Source organism: Notolepis coatsorum (genome assembly GCF_963971535.1).
Source record: "Notolepis coatsorum genome assembly, chromosome: 1".
NCBI classification, from domain to species: Eukaryota; Metazoa; Chordata; class Actinopteri; order Aulopiformes; family Paralepididae; genus Notolepis; species Notolepis coatsorum.
The window spans coordinates 33,269,028-33,296,592 of NC_140165.1; the positions used below are offsets into that span (position 1 = coordinate 33,269,028).

The 27,565-nt window shown below is 41.8% G+C and overlaps 1 protein-coding gene across 1 annotated transcript; it reads right to left on the reverse strand.

The window, feature by feature from the left end:
* Positions 1 to 1,555: 1,555 nt before the first annotated feature.
* Positions 1,556 to 26,040, reverse strand: arpc2 (actin related protein 2/3 complex, subunit 2). The gene is made up of 10 exons (XM_084332474.1): positions 25,831 to 26,040; positions 23,670 to 23,704; positions 20,384 to 20,496; positions 16,069 to 16,114; positions 14,757 to 14,943; positions 12,503 to 12,596; positions 11,897 to 12,023; positions 11,060 to 11,160; positions 4,377 to 4,477; positions 1,556 to 2,141 (listed from the first exon to the last, which is right to left on the reverse strand). The coding sequence occupies exons 1-10, from the start codon at positions 25,902 to 25,904 to the stop codon at positions 2,120 to 2,122; spliced, it is 900 nt and encodes a 299-aa protein (XP_084188600.1). The 5' UTR covers positions 25,905 to 26,040; the 3' UTR covers positions 1,556 to 2,119.
* Positions 26,041 to 27,565: the final 1,525 nt, after the last annotated feature.

A 27,565-nucleotide genomic window follows, 5' to 3' on the forward strand; every position in this document is an offset into this window, starting at 1 on the left:
ATCACGATTAAACAAGTGGAGGATGAACACAATAAAGTCTGACTTATTTCCATTGTGCATATCCTGCGAGTCAGACTCAAGCTACAGTTAGATAGTCTTGTGTAGCCATACCTCTTACCACACCTTGTGTTATGTTGGGAAGTCATTTGAACTTGGAAGTCAAGTGATTACTTGCCATAAGAAAACAATTCATTAGACGGTAGATGCACAGGTAGTTCTTTAAGGACTTCTGTGGAATCAGTAATCAGATGAATAGGTTTCCCGTTACCACTGGACTTTTAATCAGTTTTTTTTTCTTGTAAATGTGTTACTTGTCACAATCATCCTGGTCACAGCATCACTTAGCTTTAGATACACCACATGTAAAAACCAAGCTTGGAAAAACAAAATGTAATGCCCTGCATACATTGAATAAACTACAGAAAAGCTTGAATTTAGAACATTTCATTCCATTAGATTAGAAGATTTAAAAGATTTGAACCGATATTTTAGACGTTGCTTGTACTTCGTTGTTTGAACTGTACTTGTTTGTCCAATATGTTCTTATGTCACAAGTCGCTCATGGAAAAGAGACCTCGGTCTAAAAAAGAGATTCACCCGTTTAAAGGGGAACTATCTTATAAATGGCCTTTTTCAGTGTTTAGCATTGTTTCCTAGCTATGTGGACTTATATTAATATGATCTATGTCTCTAATTCTCATATTGGCGCATTCTTCCAATTCTCCTCTCACAATATTCACCCTCACTGAACTGAGTCATCTGAAAATGTGCTGATTTGTGATGTCAGAGAGACACCGCTGCATGATAATGTTCAGGCGAGGCGGTGGTTTACCATTGTGGTTGGTGCCCAGGCTCAAAACGGCTTAAGCTCTTGAGGTAGAAAAATGCTGTTTTTGAAGACTTGATTAGAAATACAAAACAATGAATTAAAAAAAATAAAAAATTACAGAGGTGTTCCATAAACTCACAGGAATTGTGTAAAAGTGCCCAAATAGTGAAAGAAATAGTAAAATAGTTCCCCTTTAAATAAAGAACAAATACAAAATAGAATGACAATAAAGATGATGGTAAACGGAATACAAAAGGTGATGGCGTCCAGACAAAAAGAACACGCTGCATTCTTTCTGTGAGGTATCTTCTGAGCCAGTTAGTTGCTTCCTCACCAAGACCCATGCTACTAGTATGGCTGTAGTTACGGCACTAAGCCCCGACCCTAAGCCCGACTGAACCTCACTTGTTTATTTTCCAGTAGGAATTGCTTTAGTTGAGTATTCACAATGAACTCAAAAACCTTGGCCAGAACAGCCATCTTAGAATTTGGGCGATATAGTTATTAATTTCTGAGGGATCCCCACTTGACAGAATTCCACACTTTGGGGATGGTACTGGTCACAAAGCTAAGATTAAAAATAGAAGCATTGGACTCTAAGACCTGCGTCTATCTTCAGACAGTATTATTCTAGTTCAGAATGTTGGGAACCAATATTCATGTTAACTTGAACAAGAAAAAAATAAATAGAAAAAAACAAGAAAAAGGTCAGCTCCCAGACCACTCTGCTTTTTATAAGACTGGTTTATTTTTATCATTTTTCCCAATGACAATGGTACGGACGACACAAAAGCATAAGATAGAAGGAAAGAGAGGGAGAGAAAAAGAGAGGAGAGGGAGGGGGAGGAGAGGGGTAACGAAGCCATCAAATGCATGGTTACCTTTAGGGTAGGAGACGGAACGAGCAGGCAAGGCAGAGGTACCAAATGGAGTAAAAGATATCGTATCAAAAATTTCATTTGTCTTTCTCATATATATATTTATATAGGACTAATAATTCTCTTTAACTATGCAAAGCAAGGAATGCCCTTTTTTCCATTGTTTTAAGCCTGGGCTTTTCTCTCTTTAGAAGAGCCAACTTTATTCAAAGTGGAGACAACTTTATTTCTTTCTTTACAAAAAAAAGAAAAAAAAAGAAAGAAAAAAGACTGGACACGCGTTTCAGGTAGGGGACTGGGGGGGGGGGGGGGGGGCGTTAAGGGGGAGGGGGGCTGTCCTGTCCAAATGTGACGTTGATTCTCGGTGTGGCGCGTTTAGGCGTGTCCAGGGTGCCTGTGCGGGGTACCAGCCTCAGCGAGAGAAAGTCTTGCCCCTGAAACACACAAAAATACAATTAGTATCCTCCCACACAGCATTAGTGTCCTCTCACTACCCCACACAGCATTAGTGTCCTCTCACTACCCCACACAGCATTAGTGTCCTCTCACTACCCCACACAGCATTAGTGTCCTCTCACTACCCCACACAGCATTAGTGTCCTCTCACTACCCCACACAGCATTAGTGTCCTCTCACTACCACTGGACTTTCATCTCAGAACTTCAGTTTTTTTTTTTTATTGTAAATGTGTTACTTGTCAAGCTTGGAAAAACTAAATGTTATGCTCTGCATAAATGGAATAAACTACAGAAAACCTTGAATTTAGAACATTTAATTCCATTAGAAGATTTTAAAGATTTGAACTGTGATATTTTAGATGTTTCTTGTACTCGTTTAATTTGATATACATTGTTTGTTGATGTTCGGCTGAACGTTGTTTGAACTGTACTTGTTTGTGCAATATATGTTTTTATGTCTATTGTGGCTCATGGAAAAGAGACCTTGGTCTAAAGAGATTCACCTGTTTAATTGTTACCACACCTCGTTATGTTGGGAAGTCATTTGAACTTGGAAGTCAAGTGATTACTCGCCATAAGAAAACAATTCATTGGAAGGTAAATGCACTGGTAGTTCTTTTGAAAGGACTTCTGTGGAATCAGTAATCAGATGAATATGGTTTCCTGTTACCACCGGACTTTAATCTCAGAGAACTTCCGAGTTTCCTTCTTGTAAATTTGTTACTTTAATCTCAGAGAATAATGTTATTTGTATGTGGTTGAGTGTATGTGGTCCTGATCCCTAACCATTGAAAACCTTTACAAGCAGCAGCACTAACAGAAAACCCACGAGTCATGAACCTCACCCCCTTTCTGATTTTTATCTATTTATTTTAAATCTAATTAAAAAAGCAGCTATGGAGTTTCCTCTCTGCGTTCTGGTTACATATTAACCAAATAACAAGAGGGTTCTGTGTTCTGAAGGAGCACAGGCTGGATTCACAGTCTTTTTAAACATATTTTAAAGAGCTATAAAAGCAAATCGATGTTTGTGAATGCCTGTGTTATGGCGTTTCGTGTTTCTGCGTGTGAGGAAGATGGCCATTAAAATTCCACACCTGCCCACTTCAAATACTGTAGTATAAGTACTAGTAGTAAACATCATTACAACACACACACACACACCCAAAGCACACAGAAAGATAGTCATATCCCCAACAGTAGACAATGGGCATAGGAGACTGGAGACAGTGTAAGACATTTAAAACATAGCCTTGAATATGGCCACGTGAGCCATATTCAGATGGTCCCATCGTCACCCTGTGAGATCGCCAATAGCCGTGGCTTTTGCCAACATTTTATCTCTCTCTCCTTCTTTCTTTTGATATTCCCCCAAACCACAGAGCTCCATCATCAAATTAAATTTCACTAGCTCAGCGGAAATGGAACCCACAATCCCCCCCCCCCTTCACACAGACCGAGCACTCTTACAACAAGAACATAAATACATTCTTCTAGCCTGGTTGTCTAGGAACATATCTTGGCCTGCTTTCTTTTCAACACAAAAATGGTTCATACACATAACTGTGTTATGTGTCAAATATAATGCGTCTGGGTTAGAAATAGAATATATAGAATTAAAATCTGTGAGGCGATATCATCAAACCCCTTACTATAACTCATATTTGATTTTATACGAGTTAACAGAGACTGAAATAAGGACACACATTGTCATAGAGGCAAAGCATTGTCGCATTGGATTGAATTGGTTTTACACACAGTGGCGTGCCTGTGAGCCACCACTAGGGGCAGAGTGACTCTCCATGAGTGACCCCACAGTACTACATGACTTTGAAATTTGTCACTGTACTGTTAAAAATACTCCTGCTGTACTAGATGGGAATCTAAATCTGTGTTATGAGAACAGGGACACCACACTCCTGCCCGCCCGCAAACACAGGCAAATATGCACAACTCAGATCTTATTATTAGACACACACAATCACAAACCTCTGACAGATGTTTTGAAACGTGTTTTAGGAGTAGACTAGGGCCGTGACTTAAGTCACAGGATTTGTCGACTAATGGATTAGTCAATCTGTATGATTGTTGTATGCAGTATGTTTTACCACATGCACTACTACAGATAGAGAATTGACCAATCGACTAAGACCGAACCAAGCGAGAAACGTTGGATTTGATGGGGAGAGGAAGGTCATGCTGGCTACTTACGAGATGGTCTTCATCTCCTTCTTCTCAGCGTCGGGCCGGGCCCGGTTCAGCACCTTGAGGAAGTCCGAGGTCTTGGCTCTCATACGTGTGTGGATGTAGGCCTGTGGAAGGACACACAGGTTAAGAAAACAAATTCCTCAAAGAAATAAGAATATTCAAATTTGAATAAATGCTAATAGTCATAGGACTTTGTCGAGACTAATCGATTTATTCATTCAATTCACAAATCTGTGAGATTGTGTTTCCTACATGTGGCCATGAAGAAGCACTCTATAAATATAGAGCTTACCAGAGATGTGCTTATTATTTTTCATCAAATAACTCATTCAGCATGGAATAAAGTATAAAACAAGAAAACCTATTGATGAACAACGTCTTGGTGGACTCAACCAACAAATTGATGGACAACGAGGGAGCAGCCCTGATGTAACCTAAAACAAAACCACACCATCATACTGATATATTGAACACAAATATAAGGAATCAGTCATTTTAACAGTGCATGACAATTAGGAAAGTAACGATGGATCCATGCTTCATAGCCTCCACTCATCACTGTACTCAACACGGCTTAGTCACATATGTTTTTATCTATAAGGCCATTCTAGGTAGACTCCCCTGTCGTTTACCTGGCTATATGTCACAATAACGTGGTACCACTGGGTCACGGTCTCAAGACACTGGGCTTATGACTGTTCCTAAAGCTCTATGACCGAGTTGGGCAAGAAGGCCTTTATGTTTTCTACAACGTCTGCTTGGAATAATCTGTAGAATGAGCTTGAAACATTCCCGGCCAATATACGTGATTGGGAGCCGATGCTTGACGGCCAATCACGTATATATATATATACACGTTTTTAAACTAGTTTTTTCTTTTATTCGATTTTAATATCCTATTCAATGTCACAGAGCTGTATTTTGTCTGGAAAAGGCATATTGGGACTCCGAAAGTGCAGTACCGGCCAGATCCTGGTATTGGCACTGTCTCGAGAATACAGTAATCCTTGTTGCAGACTTGGTGTCACTTTTTTTACACTCCGGGCGGACTTTTCTGTTAGCCTGAACAGAAAAGATTGCATGGAATACTTTTTGCGACGCCGAATTCATTATGCAGTAAAGGAATATGGCATCAGCCAATGGACATATGATCTCCAACCGGCCACAGGTAAGAGCAATTTGACGTCAATTTCAGCTTGATCGTCCAAGGATTTAATAGCCATCCCCCTGCTCAGCCTATGTTGTGGTAATAACGAATGCCGTTATTGGTATTCAATAATCAGAAACGACTTCCCCCGCCCCCCCTTTCATGCATTCATGATGGAACATAATACCGATCATATGTATTTGGATTTTTAACTCTAGCTCGTGTAGGGACAAAACGCCAATCGATTTAACGTTATTAGCTTAGCACCTTATAAATAGCTTTGCAGGAATTATCACAGATCATTCCGATATAACTAGGGATGCCCCCCGGACCCCGGTTTTAAACGGGAACCGGTACTATATTAGAAAATACCGGAGTATTTATAAGCTCCGACGTCCTCGGTACTGCTATCGATACTCTAGAGAAATTATTATTATTATTATTATTATTATTATTTAAAAGTTGCGAACGATCTCTCCTCTCTCTGTCTCTGCACGAGAAGCAGCGAGTCATTATTACACACACTCCTCGCGAGTCGCGCTACACATACATACGGGTACTCCTTAATGAAAGCGCTGTCAATAGTATGCAGCTGCAGCACGTCAGACAGCAGCGCTTACAAGCCCCGCACATACAAGCCCTGCACACCTGATGTGCTGCAGCTGGAAGCATCTCAGCGCTGTCTCCGTGCCGACGCGCGCTGCACACAGACACAGACAGCTCTGCATGGACTGAGTCGTGATGGCGGATAGAGCGAAGCGTTCACAAGTGCAACAAAACATTTGCCAGTAAGGGTGGCAATACGAGCAATCTATCAAAACATTTGTTTGCAAAACACTATATTAGTGTGCAGAAATGCGCCGTATTCGACTGCCTTGCGCGCAGTGGTCCATCTGCATCCACGTCCACTGCAGCCGGTAAGCCAAGATACGGAGTTTCCTAGGCTAATAACGAATTATTACAAATAGGCTAATAAACAAAATAATTGTTTAGCTACAAATACTACAATCTAAAAACGTTTTATAGATCGTCAAGCTGAGGTCAGCCACCAATGTGTCCCAGGCCAGTGAGCCCACCACACATCCTCCCTCTACCTCCACCACCCAAAGTCCTTTCTCCCTAGCAGCTAGAGGAAAGATGACAGAGGATAGGGTGAACGAGTGTCACAGGGCTGTGACAAAGTTTGTTGTCAAAGGCCTGCACCCGTTCTCTACAGTGGAGTCCAAGGACTTTAGGTAACAACTAATCATTCAGTGTATATCGTTTTTTTTGTATACATAGTTGTCTAACTTGTCTGTTGTTGTTATAAGTTATTATTGAAGCAGCTATTCCCACCACTCCACACACATTTACAATAATTCAATCATTTCTAATCTTTACTGTAGGGAGATGACCAATGCTCTCAACTGCAAATATAAAAATCATAAAAAAATTATCAAAAAGAACCGATAAGAGTATCGATAAAGTACCGAACCGTTAAGCAGTATCGATAGGAGTAGTAGTATCGATAAAATCCTAACGATACCCATCCCTAGATATAACACTTATATTCACCACGGTATAAAACGGGAATATATTGATGAAGAAATTATTTCTTTATGGCATATTGAACGGAAGGTTCATACTGTCAATTGACAATGACATTGGACTCATAGCTATAATATAAAATATTGATTTAGCTCTACAAACAATGTGACGCACAGTGAACGTTTGTAATGGAAAGGTGGCCTTCCTAGAGTGGGGCCCATCTAATGGCTGGCCGGGAATGTGTTAAACTCCAGGGCCCTCATTCATCAACGTGTCTTACGCACAGATATGTGCTTAACCTGTGCGTACGATCATTTCTAAGCAAAGAGTGGGATTCATCAATTTCAACTTGAACTTGACTTAGTGCTTATATTTACGCACAGCTCGGAGCACACTTAGCTGACGCCCAGTGGTAGAATATATTATTACAACAAGGAAATTAGCTTCTGTGCATTAGTTTCAACACTGGCATGTTCTGTATGAACCGTAATTCATTATAGTTCATTGTAAAATAGCAACAGTAGTGTAATTATGGTCAAAACCCTATAAATAGCATTTGGAATAATAGATCTTTCTCTCAGAATGAATGCAGCATGGTTTATATAGCGTTATCGGAATATACGGGGTGTACTGACTGACTGCGCTCCGCGTAGCTCAACTCGTTATTATTTTGCGCACAGACCGCAGAAACACGGGAACGTTTTGATTATATTTAAAAGGCTTTACGTTAAACGAAACAAGTGGAATTTCGAAGCTGTAAGCAGAATACAAGTCATATGAACACCCACGATATAGTGTTCTTCCCCCTTTTTACTGTATAAGAAAGAATAAAAAACGCATTGCAATGACACCAGGGTGTATGTGTATTACAAAACCCTTGCAATAATGTGTCTTAAATGAATGAAAAGCATACATGCTCTGGACACAGAGCATATCGTGTGGATGATATGACTTGTATTATGCTTAAAGAATTCCACGTATTTAGTTTTACAATGTCAAAGCCTTTTAATGTAAATCAAAACGTTCCCGTATTTCTGCAATCTATGTGCAAAATAATAACGAGTTGAGTTCTAACAAAGAACATATTACATGCTGGTATGCTGATAGAGTAAACTATTATATGAATATGATATGATATAAGGTATACACTGGTCCGTCGCATACACTGGTATGCGCAAGTTACTGTTGCATAATGTAGGCTTGTAGGCTGCTATTATATGTAATTCATATAGGCTACCTAATACCGACAACAAAATAGATTCCTCTAAAAATCATATAGCCAATCGAACACAACTAATAAAGACATTCATATTACAGCACGGTTATAATGACACACAACCAACGCCAAACAGTGGTCAACGAACGGTCTTTATTAGTATTTTGAGCTGTCCAGGCAGAATTGCAGCAATGGTCTTAGGGAGCCGTTGATATCTGACATCACCGTTTACAAGTCCGCCTTTTATTTATCCCATAACACGCGTTGTGTCTTCTTGGTTCGACAGCAGTGAACAATCTCCGTGAAGTTTCTCAGAGTTCCGCTCGGGTCAGTCCATTATTTCACATCCCATGGGGGGTGTTTCATCACTTTCATGACCATATATGGATAATCATGCACGAGCATTGACGGTAGAACAAAGTGGTATTTATCAACACGGAGGAGCATAGGACCTGTGTACGCACGGTTGATGAATCCCAATATTTCTGTGCGTGCACTGATTCTAAATTCTGTGCTTACGTGTGGAAATAGAACATATTCTACGCCACGTTGATGAATGAGGGCCCAGGACATAGTTACTCTAATCTGATTCTATAGCTAATTTATTCAATAACATGAGTGCATTTTCCCCCTTCACTTTTGTTGTATTGCACTTTTAACTTTTATGTTGTGTGTGAAACTATATGTTTAAAAACCAAAACAAACCATATACTGTACACATGTCACTTTATTTTTTCATACAACACCCCCTTTCACTCACACACATATATAGTGCTATAGTTATTTATCTCATTCCTTTCTCCCATTCCATTTGTGCATCTACTGATGTCACTTTACTCTACACACAAATCCTTTTTCACATATGTATATACAGTAGTGTTATACTTTACATTTTACTTATGTCACTTATTACTTGATGGCACATTTACTTATGCCATTAATATATATATATATATATATATATATATATATAATCTTTATATGACTAGCCCTCTATTGCAGCTAGTACACTTACTGCAAAGCTGACCCATTTCTTTTGTCAAATACATTATATTGTACCGTTGACCCTGTATTAATGTACATAATGACTAATAAAAGTTAAACTGAAACCGATATGTACTAATGCCCTTCCTGGTCAGGTCTCTCTTCAAGATTTTGTAATCTCAATGGTGCAACAGTACCCAAGCCACATGCAGAAAATTGGGAGGCACATCGTCCAATCTCTTATCTCAAATTGTGAGTCATTCACTAAATTAGAGTAAAAAACCCGGTCTCTCGAGACGTGACTTATGCAGGAAACAAGTTAGATTAGGGGAGGGGGCGAAGTGGGACTCCTTTGAAGAGCCATCTGAGGACAGAACGATTTCTCACACATACAAAAACAAACACGCTACTACTCCCAAGAAACCTGTATGATCACCACTGGTGACAGAGGACCTTCCTGTCTGGCGATGCCTTTGATCTCACCAGGTCACCTGGATTTAATTTTGTGAAGGCATGAGGTCTAGTGAGAATCCCGAAAACGTGCTATTAAGAGAATGAGCGTGATCTAAAGTGGTAGTTTGTGTACTAAACAAGGCCAAGGGCTCATCCTCCCCCTGGAGCATGTGATCTAGTAGAGCAGGTTCAACACACTAATAATAGAATTGGACCATGGGGCAATTTGAGTAGAAGGGAAGGAAGCACTTTAACAACAAGCTAACTGAATCAACATCCCAGTGTATATTGTGGACCTTTGGAAATTAACTATGTATCTCAACTCAGGTACTTTGCATAAATGATGTGTTTCACCAATAGTACATTTGAACGCTATTCTGTCCCAGTCTCTTGAGGAGAGTTGATTTTCCAAGAAAGATTTTTGCTACAGTCTTTAGTTGGTTAGATATTTGGTTGTACAGCTTTGTTTTTATTTGAAATTCACTGTACTGACAATAGTTTAAAGACATTCCTCCATAAAGCTTTAGGCTCTGTTTAATCACATGTCTTCATACTGAGGAAATGGATGCAAACTATACATCATATCAAACATTATAATGAGTTTCATAGGCTGTGTGCTCTCCAAGTTGCCTGGTTACATGTGTAGCTGGCCTATCAAATTAAACTCTAACTCTTGATTGGGTTTGCAACCGTTTCCTCAGTAGGACACATGAAGATGCGTGATTTTTTTCCGTAGCCGCAGTTTGCGAAGATGCTCTCTGATTGGTTTAGCTCCGAAGGGTCTCTTCCACCTTGTACATATATATTCTCTGCTACGAAGTGGTTATGCTTTGGCCCTCTTTCGAAGTGAGTTATGCTTAGAGTTAGGGTTAGGGTTAGGGCTAACCCTAACCATAACTCTAAGCATAACCCACTTTCGAAAGAGGGCCAAAGCATAACCACTTTGAAGCAGAGAATATATATGTACAAGGCGGACATTTCTATCCCAGAGCCCTTCGGAGCTAAACCAATCAGAGAGGGTCTTCGCTGTACACAGGCTAGCCAATCAGAGAGCGTCTTCGCAAACTGCGGCTACGGAAAAAAAATCACGCCGTGAAGACACATCCGATTACACTGTGAGCTTCCCGTTTAGGAAATCATGGTACCATGCCAGACGATGCTTACATAGAGGCTTTTTTTTTAAGTGAACCTGTCATTTAAATGGTTTGTGGTCATGTGGGTAAGTCATTTACACCATTTATTTTTCTCATATTCAGAGCTAATTATATTGCCTATATTTATGTCTTTCTACTATTAACCTGCCCATACCTGTACCTCCCCTCTCCCATGCTCCTTATCTTAGCAATTAGTGCCACTCACCTTGGAGCACTTTATGTGGTAGTGCAGGTAGTCCCTGAAGGTGTGGATGAGGTTGATGGTGTTGTCTCTGGCGTTGGCGTTGGTGTGGCGTGGGAACAGGACTGGGCACAACAGAGAAGAAGAAGACTAAACATCAGTCGGCAGCATAAACATAAACGCTTTCCACATTTCGTTGTTACTTGGTGTCAAAAAGAGGTTGTATCCTTTTGGTCACCGGCATATAGAGGCTTCCTGGTTGATTTACAGGAGTGGAAGAGCAGACTATGAATCAATATTGTGTATCGTTAAGACGGAAGCAAGGGATAAAGAAGGAACAGGTCACAACAAGACACCACAGATTTTAGTAGGTACTAGAGAGGTGGAAAGGTAGCATCTATCCTCCACAGTGTTAGGAGTGCCTTGAATGAGTTATGCCTCGTCTCCACTAGTCAGGGTTTAGTCGTGCTGTGGCCTGTCTGGCACACAGTGAGCGTCTCCATTGTCTTTAGAACCTGGTCAAACCTGGCTGGACCCCGGCTGAGACAGCCACCTTTCACAAAGCCGGCTGGGACTGTCATCATCACATCATCATAGTTTAGCTTGAGTACCACAGTTGTACCACAGGTGTGCATTTGGAAAAGGTTGCCTAGCAACCATAAAGTCGACAAGAAACGCAATGGAGACAAACCCAACCATACCAAACCTGGCCACAGCTAGCCCCAGCCAGGCTGAACATAGCTAATGGAGACAAGGCATTAGGAAGCCTAGATACAATTCTTAGATGAGATTCTTTTTCATTCTAAGGAATTCAATTGTGAGGTCACGTGAGTCACGTTAGCGGAGGTTTTGGCTACTGACCGAAGGTGATGTATCCGATGTTGTCGCCCACCGCTGCGTCTGTGTCCTTCAGCTCCAGTGGTGGCTCCCTGTGGTTGAACAGCACCTGTGGGGCCGTGTGGCTGGCTCGCCGGCCCTCCTTGAACTCCTGCACGCAAGACCGCAATAAGGGATGCGCTCAAAATGACTTATTCCACCATTTAGCCTTACAATTTATTAGGCACGGGAGGTTTAACTATAGAACTTGAAAGGGTTCCGGATTTTGGACCCCTAGATCCATTTCCTACTTGACCAATGATGTTGTTGATCGTTAAGAGTCCTTTCTTGGAAATATCCGCGCCGTTCCTCATACTGACCCACAGGTCAAGCGAGTTAGCCACAAAACTAATGTGAAGTAATGGGGCCACTCTTCAGTCTGTACAAGCTGAAACCCACTCGACAGTGGACCCAGAGCAGGAACGTTTGTTTGTGTTTTGTGTACAGTGGCCCCATTAACTTTACATTAGGTTTGTGGCCCCGGACAGCTTTCTACTGAACGCACAGAGGAAATTAGTATCCATCTTTAGACGATTTCACACGATTTTGGTTGTGTGAAATCCGACCATTCGCTGCAGATGGCTTTTGTACCTGCATGAAGACCTTTCCGATGATGACATCGTCGTCGTCTTTGAAGACCGTGCTGAACACCACTGTCACTCTGTCTTTCTTGGCCTCCACATACCTGAGCAGACACGGGAGACACATCACGTCAGCTGGGGATTAACCGCAGACACATCAAGGCTTGGAACTAGTTTAACCTTTGAAGTTGATAGTTGAGAATGTAACCCTGCGAGTTATGGATCTCTAGTCACATACTGTCGCCAGGTCATCGAGCAGCGCCACTCAATCACAAGTCCACTAGTATGAGTCCATTCGGGTTGGATTAGGCGTTCCAAATCGGAACCGGTTCTAAAACTGGCCAGGGGCCATATTTCTCCTACTCCACCTTTCCCCCGCGCTCTCACACTTGCGGGCCCTAGCGGCGGTTAGGGGCCCGGCTGCCTAGCGCCGTGCTCTTTTTACCAAAACCACCGGTCCGAGTGCACCCCTATGCAGCGGCCACTACGAGCACACGCTCCAAAACCACCACTTCAGTCTCATCTCTGCTCCCTTTCCTTTCAATACATACCGTAACCTCGCCATCGATGTTGAGCCTGAACTAGTGAACTGTGGATTAGATACAGTAACTAATAGTGAGTTTCCGATCTGCTCATCAATTCCTAACTAAAGACTATTTCAAAACCCTGCTCCCCAAAGGATACGAGTGAACGGCATAGAGCGTCTGTATTTAACCAATATTAATATGTTATGCTTGGCACACAAAAAGTTGTAGTTGTCACTGCCTACTGTATGTTAGTACCGTCTGCTTACATGTATCAGGTCTGTATGGTTTGTTTACGTCCCCCCCTGTTTTTAAGCTTTGCACATTATAAGTCCACTATAAGTGTCTTGAACATGGCAAATAGAGTCAACTTGAGCTTGAACCTGCTGCGATGACTGAATACCATACGTTTGGTTCTGTGCTGACATCAGCAAAGCATTTGATCAACACATTATTGTTTACTTACTGGCCACAGCAAATTATTATTATAATATTAGAATCGGAGCAGAAATTCAATGAGCAAAATCATATACACCCTGCGGGAACAGGGGAGAAAGAAATCCCAACCCGAATACGTCATAAGAACAAAATGGCCATGTGTATCTTACACTTTACCCTTTTTTTTTTGAAGTGACAAGGAGGTCACTCCAGCTCTCTCCCTTCTGTCCCCATTCCCATCCATGTCATAAATACCCCATATCACTCAGACACTCTGGTGACCCTGTATCTTTAACGCATATTATTTATATTACTTATACACTCTGTACATCAATGCACTTAGTCATCTACTCTCCTATATAAATAGTCTGTTAGTTCACCATTCTACAGAGATGCAAGGATAGGGCCCTCTTTGCTGTACTCTGTATGTCCCCTTTTCATTCTATTGCACCTTCAATCAAAGACTCTGTTGTCTGCTTCAGTGAATAATCTGTTTACTCCTTATCAAATGGTGTCAGAAGTGGGATGACAATATCCAGAAATGCTTGACTTTGGGCGAGTAGTAGTAGTCTTGTAATCTCTAGTAGTAGTCTTGTTATTTGATTACCTAATTCCATTTAATTGGATTATTGTACTATTAATTATTGCTTATCAGAAGACAAAGAAAACACAAGCTTGGCTCTTCATATAAAGTCTTGTGTAACTTTGGAGACATGGTGTCAACGATGCAACCGCAAGGGTTCAATTACAACTGCATGATTCAGGTGAAGGTGTGGGTTACGGAGGGATTAAAACCATTACTCCGGTCGAGATTCCATTCCAACGACCTCAGTCACACAACAACATGTTGACATCAACACTTTTATTAAAGGGGCACTTCACCAAAAAACTGTGCCGATTCTTTTCACGCATAATCTCACACACATCCAAAAACTCTCAACAGTTTTGCACACATTCATTTAGCTTGACAACTATTGAGAGTAAATTAGTTTGAATGTGGCCACCAGTGGGACACTGAATCCTTGTGTTGTGTTAGTTACAGCTCCATGAAATGATAAGGTAGCAGTCCCTATAAGAAAAGGCATTGCTATTTTTTCATCTACATCATTCCATGGTGCTGTAATTAACGCAACACGTGGATTCAATGTCCCCGATGACATCACTGGTAAAACTAAATTAACATGTGCAAGGATTTTGGATGTGTGTGAGATTATGTGCAAAATAAATCTGCATTATTTTTTTTGTTTTTGGTGAAGTGCCCCTTTAAAGCTTTTCTAAACGGGCAACGCGAAGGCCACCTACATGGACTCGTCGTCTCGGTAGTTGACCACCGCCCGGCTCTCGCCCTCCTTCCCTTCCTCCTGGAACCTGAAGTACTTCTCGAAGACCGAGGCGAAGCAGTTCCTCTTCAGCATGCCCGCCTGGTGCACCACCTCCTCCTTGTTGTCCGGCACGGCGTCCAGGTCGTACAGGAGGGACACGTTGTAGCCTAGGAGACCGACGGGGAGAGAGAGAGAGAGAGAGAGAGAGAGAGAGAGAGAGACATGAGGAAGCCATCTGATACAGTATCCATCTATAGTGGTTTGTGGTCATGGTCTGAAGCAACCTTTTGTAGTGCACCCATCAACATCCATAAAGGGAAAAAACAGTTTGATGCCATGAAAAAGCTTTTTTCTTTCCAAGTGCACTTTGAGTCTTTCAAGTTGTTTTATTCGTCATAAGGTACATGTACATTATAGTGAAATGCTTGGTTCTGTATGACCTTCCTGAGATTGTGCGTCATACAATAAAAGAGTACGGATGCTCGATATTGGCTTTTTTACCGATACCGATATACCGATATTGTCCAACTCTTAATTTCCGATACCGATATCAACCGATAGATATATGCAGGGTTTGCCCCCCCAAAAAACTTAATAATTTCAGGTAATTAACATTACATATGTCTTGTTGTGGAATTAACACAACATTATGCATACTTTTGACAATAAATAAAATCAGAATTTGTTCTTACTTGCTTGCCTGGGTAAATAAAGGTTATAGAAATGGAAAAAACCGATAGATATTTTCCGATATCACATTTTAATGCCAATATTGGCCGATAATATCGGACATCCCTAATAAAGAGTAAAGGAGTAAAAGACCAAACACTATACAAAACATACAATATACTAAACTAAAATGTACAAAAATGCTAAATGCAAAAATTTGGTAGAAGAGGTAGTGCAATTGTGTAAGAAATAATAATAAATAGATAAAATACAGTGTAATGTTTTAAAAGTGTTTAAAGTCAAGGGTAAGGTTTGAACTTAAAAGTATTTCATGTACCAGCCTAGCGTTTGGTTGCCATCAGCCATCATTTCAATTATACCCCATTATGGACTAGTTACACTGACGTTTAAATGTCTCATTTAAATGAAGAGTAGTGTCAATATCATGCTAGCTCAGAAAATGGACTCTGGATCAGCCCTCGCAGCCTTCAGGCTACCTGGAGCCTGTTGACCTTTGGCGTGAGAAAAATATTAAAATGTGTCTACGGCCACCTGTCCCGACAAGCTGGCGCTAACAAACCTGTCCCTCAAGCCTAAGGTGAGGAGCCGTCAATCATTCTTACCGGACTCTGCCGAAACCAGGAAACTCCCATAGACCCTCTTTAGCAGCTGAAAGGAGAGAGGAAGCGAGTGAGTGTTAGTGACAATGACAGAAGCCAATAAAAACATAGATGGCTACACAAACACGCCAACCGAGAGACTCTGGTGACGGAAGGAGGTGGATCAAGAGGTGGGGGGTAATTGTAGGGGGTGAAGTTGAACATAAAAATGAGACACCCTTCAAATGGCTACCTGTCAACCTGGAATGGCGCAAATTCAGCTGCGGTATGAGAGAAATGTCCGTCTTGCGCAAGAATGTATTTCGTCCGAGTAAGAGGCGTCAACATCGGCGGTGTAGCACTACACCGAAATAAGTTTGATACACTCAATTGGATATTATTAAAAAATAGATAAAGTGGGCTCTATTTCCATTTAGAGCTAGACCTATATGAGATTCCTGGCTCTGATACGGATTTCAATATTCACACCAAACATTCACAGTTTGTTTGAAACGGTCAGTCTAAAGTGAAATTGTTACTTTTGTTGCCGTTTTTATTGGTCCAGTTAAGTTTCATGTTGCCAATTGACAAACAAACCAAACTTTCTAAACCTGATCACGCAGGTCAGACGTTTATTGGACATAATTTTGAATCCCATACCTGCCAACATTAGGCTGTGGAAGAAAAGAGGTGTTCTGTGGCTTCAAGTTCAAACTTGCATGAATATTTCTGTTTTTACTTTGGTAGCTTTGTCCTGGTTCATTTTCATCGGAGGCTGACTGCACACAGCCACTGCAGAGAGAGGAGAGTACATTTACTCTGGGTTGCCTTGCCATGTTTGTTCAGCAATAATTAGTGTATGAAGGACTCAAGGAGATTAGATGGTCTCCTAAATTAATCTGGCAACACAAATCCCCCATATAAAGCTGGATCTAATTTGTGCCTCTATACAACTCAATTCAAAAACAGGAGATTAATGAGAGAAATTAACAATAGGGAGCACAGTGTTGGAAAGGAAGAATGGCAGGCAGGTATGGAATCCTAACGAACATCATATGCGGATCAAAATAATCATGCGATCACCACCTAGGCTTGCACAAATGTTACGATACGTTTTGCAATTCACCGTCAGTCATGAATTATGTGCTACCGTCACCTGAATGATGCATGCAAGGTTTTTTAATTTTGTATCACAGCATTGTTTGGCAATTTTAACTCACAGCAGCAAAAACAATAACTGTATCGTGAAGAAAAATCGTACATTTGGAAATGTCAACAAAAACTGCCCAAGCAGGGATTTTTTTCGGGGTATTTTCCCGCTTTTGATTCGATAGCTTTCAAACCACAACACTAACCGTGCCAGAGTTCACTTGGAAGCAGACCCGAGACCGCCTCCAACAGATTAGTTTAGTGGTTGTTTGGTGCAGACCAGAGTTTCATTACTGTTTTCACACAGACTAAACACAGTAGGTTTGAAAGCACCCGAAATTTCCTTGCAAATGTTGGCATTTCTTTTTACATAGAAACAATCTGTATGGATTGAACTAAAAACAAATCTTTACTTTAACAAAACACTTGATGGCTTTAACCTCAAAACAAATACGGAAATTATTTAAGCCCATTTCCAACACAAATAGCCTTGTGCTTAAAATAAGAACAATGTACTTAGAACAAGAGCAACACGTCATTCAACCAAGGAGAGAAAACAGGCTCAAATAGAACCATAGGACTGCTCCATTATGGCAAAAATCATACATCGCGATTATTCTGGTCAATATTGAGATCACGATTACTTTTGAAACATCATGCATTTAGTGGATTTCCTTGAACTTTAAATATAATTCAACTGAAAAACAAAAACATGACCGGACCTGAAAAGATGCCCTGGTTTAAAAACATGACCTGGCTTAAAAACACGACCTGGCTTAAAAACATGACCCGACTAAAAGCCAATTATCCTTGATGTCCTTGAACTTTAAATATAATTCAACTGAAAAACTAAAAGGCTTGACCTGGCTTAAAAACGTGACCTAGCTGCCAGAGTTGTACCCTTCCTGCTGACTGTTGTACAGAACTCGCAGAAGTCGCTTTGGATAAAAGTGTCAGCTAAATGACTAAATGTAAATCTAAGTAGATTATCTTGTTTTTATAATAGTTGGAAGACTAAATGGTAATTGAAAATAACTAGTTGATTAATTGCCCGGGCCTACAAACCCATAGAAGACCGTTTTAACAACACGACCACTGGGTTATGCATTTATTTCGCTCTTGTTGTGAGGAATTCTCCATCAGTGCTTTATCGGTGTCACTCGAGCCAATAACAAAATACCCGACATCGGCAGACGGTCTGTCTGGCTCCCTGTTACCAAGAAGGCCTTTTTTTTATTTATTTTTTTACTTAAATTATAAAACACTTGTTCTGTAAGTTACATTCAAGTTAAAGTCCCACAGAGCTTGTCCTGTATCGAAAGAAGTCTGTAACAAAAACAAACCGAAGACAAGAGTAAAACAAGTGACATGAGTTTTCTTTAATTTATAATGGGACATCATGTTCTGGTTCCAGTCTCTGGTGTCGTTCACTTTTCTTTTATATTCAACCCATTTTTCCCATTTTTACCAAATTTCTCCTCCTGATGTGGATATGTGTGTAAATCTTTCCATGTCATATTTCCTCCACTACACCCAGCCACTGTTCTTTTGTAAGTGGATCCACTTTGTAGTTTGTACCATGCTCTTGTTATTGTTTTCTTACTGGCTACCAGTAGTATCTTTACCAGGTATTTGTCCTCTCCTTGTATGTTTTCCTGTGTCAGATTCCCCAGTCTTAGGCACTTCATATCCCAATATCCTCCAAGAAGGCTTATTAAAGCACTTTGTTCCTCCACTCCACCTCCCTTCCTCTGGGAGGAAACCATAGGGCCACTCTGCACTGCAGTCAAATCAAAGTGATACTGTTGTTGAACCTTTTCATCCAGCCACACTTGTTGAGTTTAAGACAACAAGGAGAAGAGGAACAGAGGGTTTCTAAGCCGCTGGAGGGCAGCCAGGACATTCATTCATACAGCAGCAGCAACAGTCAGCAGTACTTCCTCCCCCCAGGGTGAGTCACACAACTCACTTCCTGTTTCTAAAACAGAGGTCTCTGCAGCAGTTCTTTCCCCTTACATGGTGAGATTGTGCTCTTGGTGGTAGTGTGTGTGTGTGTGTGTGTGTGTGTGTGTACAGTATGTGTGTGTGTGCGTGCGTGTGTGTGTACAGTGTTGAACTGTACTCGACACATACTGCTGCCTACTAGGTCAGGCGTAATAGCTACTAGGGCCGGGCAATAAGCCAATATTATCCTCTGTCCACCTTCAATGGGATCATTTTGTGATGAAATCATGATATTGTGGTACAAAACTCCCAACTCTGAACTCAAATAAATACTCTACTGCCTACAGCAGTCTTACTCGTGCCTACTTTCATTATACTACCTATATCCAACCTATAGTTTTATTCATATAAGACTGTATAATAACAACAAGAGTGATATTTGATATATTATCCTCATCAGTGGTTGATATAAATAAAGATAGAGGGCTCTGTGTGTGCTACTCAAAGAATTTCAAAAGATTCCACCACATAACAGCCGCCAGCCGGGGTCTCATGGGGTTACATAACAAACTTTCTGTCTTCCATCATCTCTTCTGTTTAAAGCACATGCACGAGGGCAAATGCTGACTTGACAGTGGAAACAAATCATGTCTGTCTGTCACAGGTCACAGCAAGTGAACAGGTCATGGGATGGGTGGGTTCAAAAAAAAATCTAGATTCCAAGTGGTTGTCCCTCCCTCTCTCCTTCCGTGAGAGAGAGTGTGAGTGAGTGAGTGAGTGAGTGAGTGAGTGAGTGAGTGAGTGAGTGAGTGAGTGAGTGAGTGAGTGAGTGAGTGAGTGAGTGAGTGAGTGAGTGAGTGAGTGAGTGAGTGAGTGAGTGAATGAATGAATGAAAACTTTATTTAACAGATTGCAGAATGGGTACAATACAGTACGGCTCAATACATACAATTGTTAAGGGGATGCAGACCTGAGAAAGACGTTTGTCTTGTTTCCATCAGGGTCCCCCATTTTCAATTCATATAGACATATATGACATACATGACATACAGATAGTCAGTACTGCTACATCTATACATTTATGACATACCAGATTTGCAAATACAGTACTGTTTGTGATACAGAAGGAGTCAAGAAAAGGGAGTATATACATTTGACGTAGAAACTGTACATTGGAGGAGGTTGGGTGGGGGGGGTTGGGTGAGTGTATGTGTGTGTGTGTGTGCGTGTGTGTGCGTGTCCTCACCTCATCAGCCCCGTGCTCCTGTAGCTCCTTGTAGAACTTGAGTGAGATGCTAACCATCACCTTAGTCTTCTCCCCATTAGGATTGGAGATGTGGTACAAGACGCCATCGAAATCTGCGGTGCAAAAAGACATGATGGGTCAGCGGGAATTGTGGGTCTTGGATGAGGGACAAGGCTTGTGCTGCCATCTAAAAGACATAATGGATAAAGGACTCTGGAGGGGAAACTAAACGCCAAGAACTGACCTGTAGCCTATTGACCCCGTCCTCAAAGCCCACACTGAACGCTGGTTGTACAATTAGACAGTGTAATTATCCGGCACATACTTGGACGACAACAATAATCTACCGGTACTTCATATACTTGTGTGGTTTTGTGCAGACAAAACACATAACACTGCCAGCCACTGCCAGTGTCTAGTAAACAAGTAATCAATAAAAGGAGAGAGAGCGGTTAAATGACACTTAAAAGAGCATTTGCCAATATGGAACAAATAGGCCTGCCTTGGTGATGGGTAGGATTTTAGTGAGTGTGTTTGGGGGGTGAATATAAGTTAGTGAAAACTACTAAAAGGGCTTTAGCTGCTTGATTGATTGATTGATTGAAAAGTTTATTAACAGATTGCAGAATGGGTACAGTACAGTACAGCTCAATACATACAATTGTTAAGGGGATGCAGACCAGAGAAAGACTTTCGTCTTGTTTACATCAGGGTCCCCCATTTTCAATTCATCATAACATATATGACATACATGACATACAGATAGACAGTACATACTGTTGTTGAACCTTTTCATCCAGCCACACTTGTTGAGTTTAAGACAACAAGGAGAAGAGGAACAGAGGGTTTCTAAGCCGCTGGTCAGTGATCTGACCTCTGATCAGTGATCTGTTCACTAAAAGGGCTTTAGCTGCTGATCAGTGATCTGTTCACTAAAAGGGCTTTAGCTGCTGATCAGTGATCTGTTCACTAAAGGGGCTTTAGCTGCTGATCAGTGATCTGTTCACTAAAAGGGCTTTAGCTGCTGATCAGTGATCTGTTCACTAAAAGGGCTTTAGCTGCTGATCAGTGATCTGCTAACTAAAAGGGCTTTAGCTGCTGACCAAAATGTAGTTGTTATGGTTATTCAGGACAAGGGTTCAATTATATAACCACAATTATGTGTTCCGTGACATAGGAGATCTTTACGGTCACAAAGTGCATCAAATCAATGTGCTCCTAATCCCGAGGTCATATATCCCAACCAAGACAGGGTTTGGACTAGGCCTAAATCTTTCTTTACTCTCATTGTTGACAAGGCTTTTGCCTGCATATAAAGTTTGGAGGTGGCCACCTCTGATGAATTCCTGGGTCACCTCTGGCCAAAAATGCTCAATGTTGGTAAAAACTATGAATGCTATATAATCATTAGGAGTCTCCACCACTGTTTCTTTGATTTGAATGACATGTAATGATGACCGTAGTAGTCAAGTTCTACTATGTCAGCAGCCCAGCCAGAGGACAAAGAAGAAGTAGAAATGGAACTAACTTTAGCCAACCTGTAGTGCTGCGACTGCCACAGTCTAAAGGCGAGGTGGCAACACTGGCACGATTAAAGACACAAGCAGCGAGTCAAACAAAGCAATTGATGGAGTTTCTTGTACCCTGGCTGGAACTAATGCTAGACCTTGCAGAGTTTATCATGGCTGGCTAGAAAAACATTTAGGAAGATGATAGAATAGAAGCTACACAACATATCATGACGTAGGTTAAAGATTGGCCCTATTTTATTTAGGTAATTTACTAATATATTTAGGTTTTCATGGATATTTGTATAAAAGTGACAATTTATTGGATTGAAGATCATTTTTAATACCATTATTTGGACTATTTTATCAAGTTGACAATTTACCGACTACAACAAATGGGTGGAGCAGGGGCCAGAAGAGTATAGAGTAGTAGGGAGAGTATTTATAGACAGTCTCTTTTAAAGTTGAATGGTGGAAATTACTATCTCCGTTCGAAGGATTTTATGCACTTTGCTTGCTGTTCCCAATGTCCGAACAGAAATTGGAAAGAAAGCTTTTAGGTTTTCCACACCTACTGCATGGAACAATCTCCAGTCCGATCTGAAGATTCAAAGCTTGGTAACACTAAGTATTTAAGGCTATGGTGAAGCCTATTGTAACCACGTTTTCTGTGTGCAAATGTTTTATCTGACCATTTTGTAACGTTACTTTTATCTGTAATGTCTGTATGTTATCTGTATGTTGAAACTTTGTGTTGCTGCTATTCTTGGCCAGGTCTCCCTTGTAAAAGAGATCCTGGATCTCAATTGGGACAAACGTGGTTAAATAAAGGCTAAATAAATAAAAATAAAAATAATGCAGGTGTGTAGAAATTATGTTAAAACCATAAGGTACCGGAGGCGGTCAGGTGGCGTAGCGGAGATTGTGTTCGTCACCAACCCCGGAGACGCTGGATTCGCCTGTTCGAATCCAGCTCACAGCTCCGGGGTTGTCACCAGCTTGGCTGGCCGTTCACACTAATACAATTGGCAGTATTAGAGGGTGGGAGAAGCTGGCGGGGTGGGTCCGGGTCGTTGTAAACAGCGACTCCTACAGTTCGGTCGGGGTCGCCTGCTAAGCACGGATGGGATCTAAGGGCGGTAGTGTGATCCTTCCACACGTTACACGCTCTCAGTGAGAGTCCGCGCTGCCAGGTGAAAAGAAGCGGTTGATTGGCTAGACGTGTGTCGGAGGAAGCACGTGATAGCCTCCACTCTCCCAGACCGACTGTGGGGGGTAAGTGCGCAGCGACCAGGAAGGGGATTGGGAATTGGCATAACGACTAACATTGGGATGGGAGAAAATCGGAGGAAAAAGGAGGGGGGAAAAGATTAAAAAAAAAAAAAAAAAAAAAAAAAAAAAAAAAAACATAAGGTACCACCTCCACCTGATTTTGAGCCATGAAAAACATGCATTGGTGTTGACTCATACCACACGATTCTTATGTAAATTTGACAGCTTGTTCACTAGCTAGCAGTTAATCACTAGCAGGTTCAAAACGTGGTCATTATCACCATTAATGACCAGTGTGACCGTGGCAAAGTCAGGGCCACAATATACATTAACAAGGGATCCTTTTGTCTGTTTCTCCTTTTGAAACAGCCGTGATAAAAGAAAAAAGAAAAAAACTATGTTCCTTTTCAACATCAAAGACGTACATTAACATCAAAGTCTATAATCCTGCAAAGCAGGCATGCTGGTGCGCATGCGCACTCTGCGAACGTGTGATGTGACCTCACCTGCAAATGTCACCTCCACTGCCTCTGGTTTGGTTCTGCAAGATGAAAACACAATTTGATGTCAAAACAAGAAGAGCTGGCATCACCTCATAAGCTCTGGCCTCACTTCACGACAGGGGAGAGGAGGCCACTGTGAACTTGATGAGGGACATGCAGAAACCACAGCATCCCCTGCATGACCTGTTGCCCCCAACAAGAGGCAGCTGTACTACCAGAAGATGGAGAAACCAAAACAAATACAAATAGACAGAGACACTCAACTCTACATACTGCAGTTAGGCTGTTCAATCAAAGGTCCTAAAATACTGATGTTTTAACTTGTGTCGTGTATTTTTTTATTGATTGAAAACTTTATTAACAGATTGCAGAATGGGTACAATACAGTACAGCTCGATACAAAACAACTGCTAAGAGAATGCAGACCAGAAAAAGACTTACGTCTCGTTTACATCGGGGTCCCCCATTTTCAATTCATCAGGACATTTATGACATACAAGACATACAGAACTGTGTAGTAAAAATGTAAATGTAAAAAGAAATCATAAAAAATATATACATCCGAAGGGGAAGAAACTGTACATTGGTGGGGGGGGGGGGGGGGTTGGCCATTTACAGGGGCCAGTTTCTAATTGCAGCCACCCGTAAGTGCTCTTTGAGAGCGGTTTTGAAGGAGGGTAGGGATTCACAGTCAATAGGGCGTTCCACATTATTGTGGCATAATTGCAAAATGTGTGTAGTCCCTTGTTTGAGCCGAATCTGGGTCGAATATGATTTGTGGAACTCCCTCTGGTGTTGTGGTCGTGGAATTCACTGACCTTTGGGAAGTATTTCGACATGTACATGAGTTCCCAGTGGTGTAGTAGTGTATCTTGTAGACCAGGCCCATTGCAAGTTGCTGTACTCTGTCGTCTACTCTAAGCCATCCTAGGTTGTCAAAATGTGCAGGAGTGAGGTGGGTTTTAGGAGTAAGGCCCCAGCAGTAGTCTGACCAGTTTGTTTTGTGATGTTTGTACTGTAGCAGCCTTGTTTTTAGGGCCTTTGAGGTGCTTTGCTACCATGAGGTGCAACAAGCATAATCGTAGTACCCTTGAATGAGTGCTCCTGTTAGAGTCAAGGTATTCTTGTTTACCAGAGAGGAGATCCGGTACAATGCATTTATTTATCTTATTATTAGTACTCTTATATGTAAAAAAAAAAAATATTGCAACTTGTCTTGTGTCTTGGTGTAATTGTTTTGTCTACAATATTATCTGATGTAAAATTCTGCATCTTTTCAGTATACTCTACTCACTGCAAGCATGTGTATAAAATAGCCACGTCTAGGAAGGAGAGGGTAGGGTGTGTTTTATGGGGTTGCTATGTTTTATTATGATGCTCTATGTTTTTTATTATGATGATCTATGTTTTATTATGATGCTCTATGTTGTATGATGTCTGTCCATGTCCAAAATCAGGGACCATGTTTTTATCCCTTGGATGCTGTCTTTTACTCCACAATAAAAAGCAATCAATCAATGTACTACTACTAATAAAGTCAAACCGGCGTTCTGGTTATCAATGCACTTAGCAGTGAATTTAGTTTCTGCAGCGACTTGCCCAAGAAGAGCTGCTATGCGGCGACTTGACCGAGCTTGAATGTTAGGGAATGCGGAAGCAGCTGAAGCAAGGGCGATGGCTACCTGGCAGCTTTATAATCAGTCATGTGGCGTTGTTTTTAGCAAATAAACAAACAAAAACAGTATCAGTTTACAACAGCCTTTGGTTTAGCAGCTTCGCCGCCAGGCTCATAATAACGTGACGTCTCTCCAGCCTCTTCCTTTGACAGAACAAGTGGCGACTATAGCGAGAGATTGATTGGCAGTTAGCTACTAGCTAACTTAGCTCAGACACACCCCACCTCACAGAACAGCAACCCAGCGACTTAGCTGATGTTAGCTGATGTCTACGTGTTGTGGCACTCGAGTTCACTGGTACACCACACACTTATCTCGCCAAACAGTATATCAAACCCACCATGCACTACCGATAACATTAGGTTATGTTTTCGGTCGTGACAATTGTGTTCACCTAAAGCTGACGTTATTAAGCTAACTGACGTTAGCCGACTAGCTAACGTTAGAAGCTACAGCCAGTCTCTGAAACTACTAATGTCATGTCTCACCCATTGGATGCGCCGTCGAATTTCAACGTCAGCGTCTCTTCTATAATCCGGTTGTTGATTTCTAATAGAATCATTGCAGCGGACGCCGGTGTGTGGAGAGAGAGAGAGGGGGGAATGGTAGAAGATGTTGTATGTGCTTGTTGAGCCTCTTTGTGTCAAATTCAGCGAATTACTTCTTCCTTGACAGACCGCTTCCGTCCGTCTCTTCCGCGTTACACACAGGACCCCGGAGGGGTGGTCGCGGCTTGCCTGTAGAAATGTAGTCTCTGTTGTGTCATATGAATTGATATGAATTCTGATAAAAGATAGATAGTATGAATGTATGAGTGAGAGAGTTAATGGATGAAACAAACACACACACACCAAAAATGGTTTTGAGTATGTGTTCATATTTATACACAACTTGTGTTTCTTCACACATTTGTATGTGCTAAGGACAACACATATTTTATTTATTTAATTTTATTTAACACATCATCCTTGAGAGTGTAGAAAGTTCAGGTGGCATGTGGTCTGGCACTATAGGTCTAAGGCCACCAATATAGTAGCTAACCCCTCTCACCTCCTCTTTTCTTTGCACTGTCTATTTATTACCATCTGGGAGGAGGTGTCAGAGCATACAGGCCAGACTGTGCTATTTTATTCCCGCCCCAGTCCTCAGAACTCTGAATACAATACAAACAATATATTGTACCCCCCCCCCCCCCCCTGGGGCAGGATGTAGGGATGGAGGAGGTCAGCTAGGTACCGGGGGGCAAGGGAGTGAAGGGATTTGTAGGTGATGAGGAGGATCTTGAAATTGATGCAGGACTTGACTGGTAGCCAGTGGAGGTGGATGAGGGTGGGGGTGATGTGGTGCCAGGAGTGAGAACCCTAGCAGCAGAATTTTCTACATATTGTAGCCTGTTCAGGGCATTGTTGGGTAGCCCTACAAGAACGGAGTTTGCATAGTCCAGACGGGAGGTGACGAAGGAGTGAATAAGAGTCTCTGCTACAGAGTCGGGGCGAGATGGCCGGAGTCTGGAAATGTTCCTGAGATGGAAAAAAGCTGATTTAGTTATTGATTTTATATGGGAATGAAAGGAGAGGGCGGAGTCCAGTATGACACCCAGGTTGCAGACTTCTGGGGAAGGGTGGATTGAGCAGCCAGCCATCCACTTCTAGGATGAGATCTCCAACCTTCCGGAGCATGCAGTGACTGCTTGGCCACAACCATGAACTCTGTCTTCTTGCTATTTAGCTTCAGGAAATTGGATGACATCCTGCCTCCTTGATGTCAAGGAGGCAGTTGACGAGGTGCTGTGGGGGGAGAGGAGTGGAGGGTGAGGTGCTGCTGATGTAGAGCTGAGTGTCATCAGCGTAGGAGTGTAAATTGAGACCGTGTTTCCGGATGATGTGACCAAGGGGGATCATGTGAAGAGGAGTGGACCAAGAACGGAGCCCTGAGGCACACCTTGGTTGACTGGGGTAGGGGTGAAGGTGGAGTTGCAGATGGAGATGGATTGTCATAGGGTCGTTGTAAAAAAGGGTCATAGGTCACGCCCAAATGTAACGGAGGTACCGCAGTATATCCACAGTCACGATGGTACAAGAGTTCAGTGGCTGTGGATGGTAAGCGGTACTGCAAGTAAACTCACTCCCCAGAGGCATACAAACTGAGCGCTTAGGAGGGATATCCTTTCTTGGCACAGCGGTTTGTGATGTCGGCCCCGGTGCAGAGAGACCGGGGTTCAAC

Coding starts and splice junctions, on each gene's coding strand:
- arpc2 (XM_084332474.1), bottom strand. CDS start 25,904: ATGATTCTATTAGAAATCAACAACCGGATTATAGAAGAGACGCTGACG. Junction 14,944..16,068: donor CCTGGTTTCGGCAGAGTCCG/GTAAGAATGATT, acceptor TCGGTCTCCTAG/GCTACAACGTGTCCCTCCTG. Junction 12,597..14,756: donor TACCGAGACGACGAGTCCAT/GTAGGTGGCCTT, acceptor GTGTCTGCTCAG/GTATGTGGAGGCCAAGAAAG.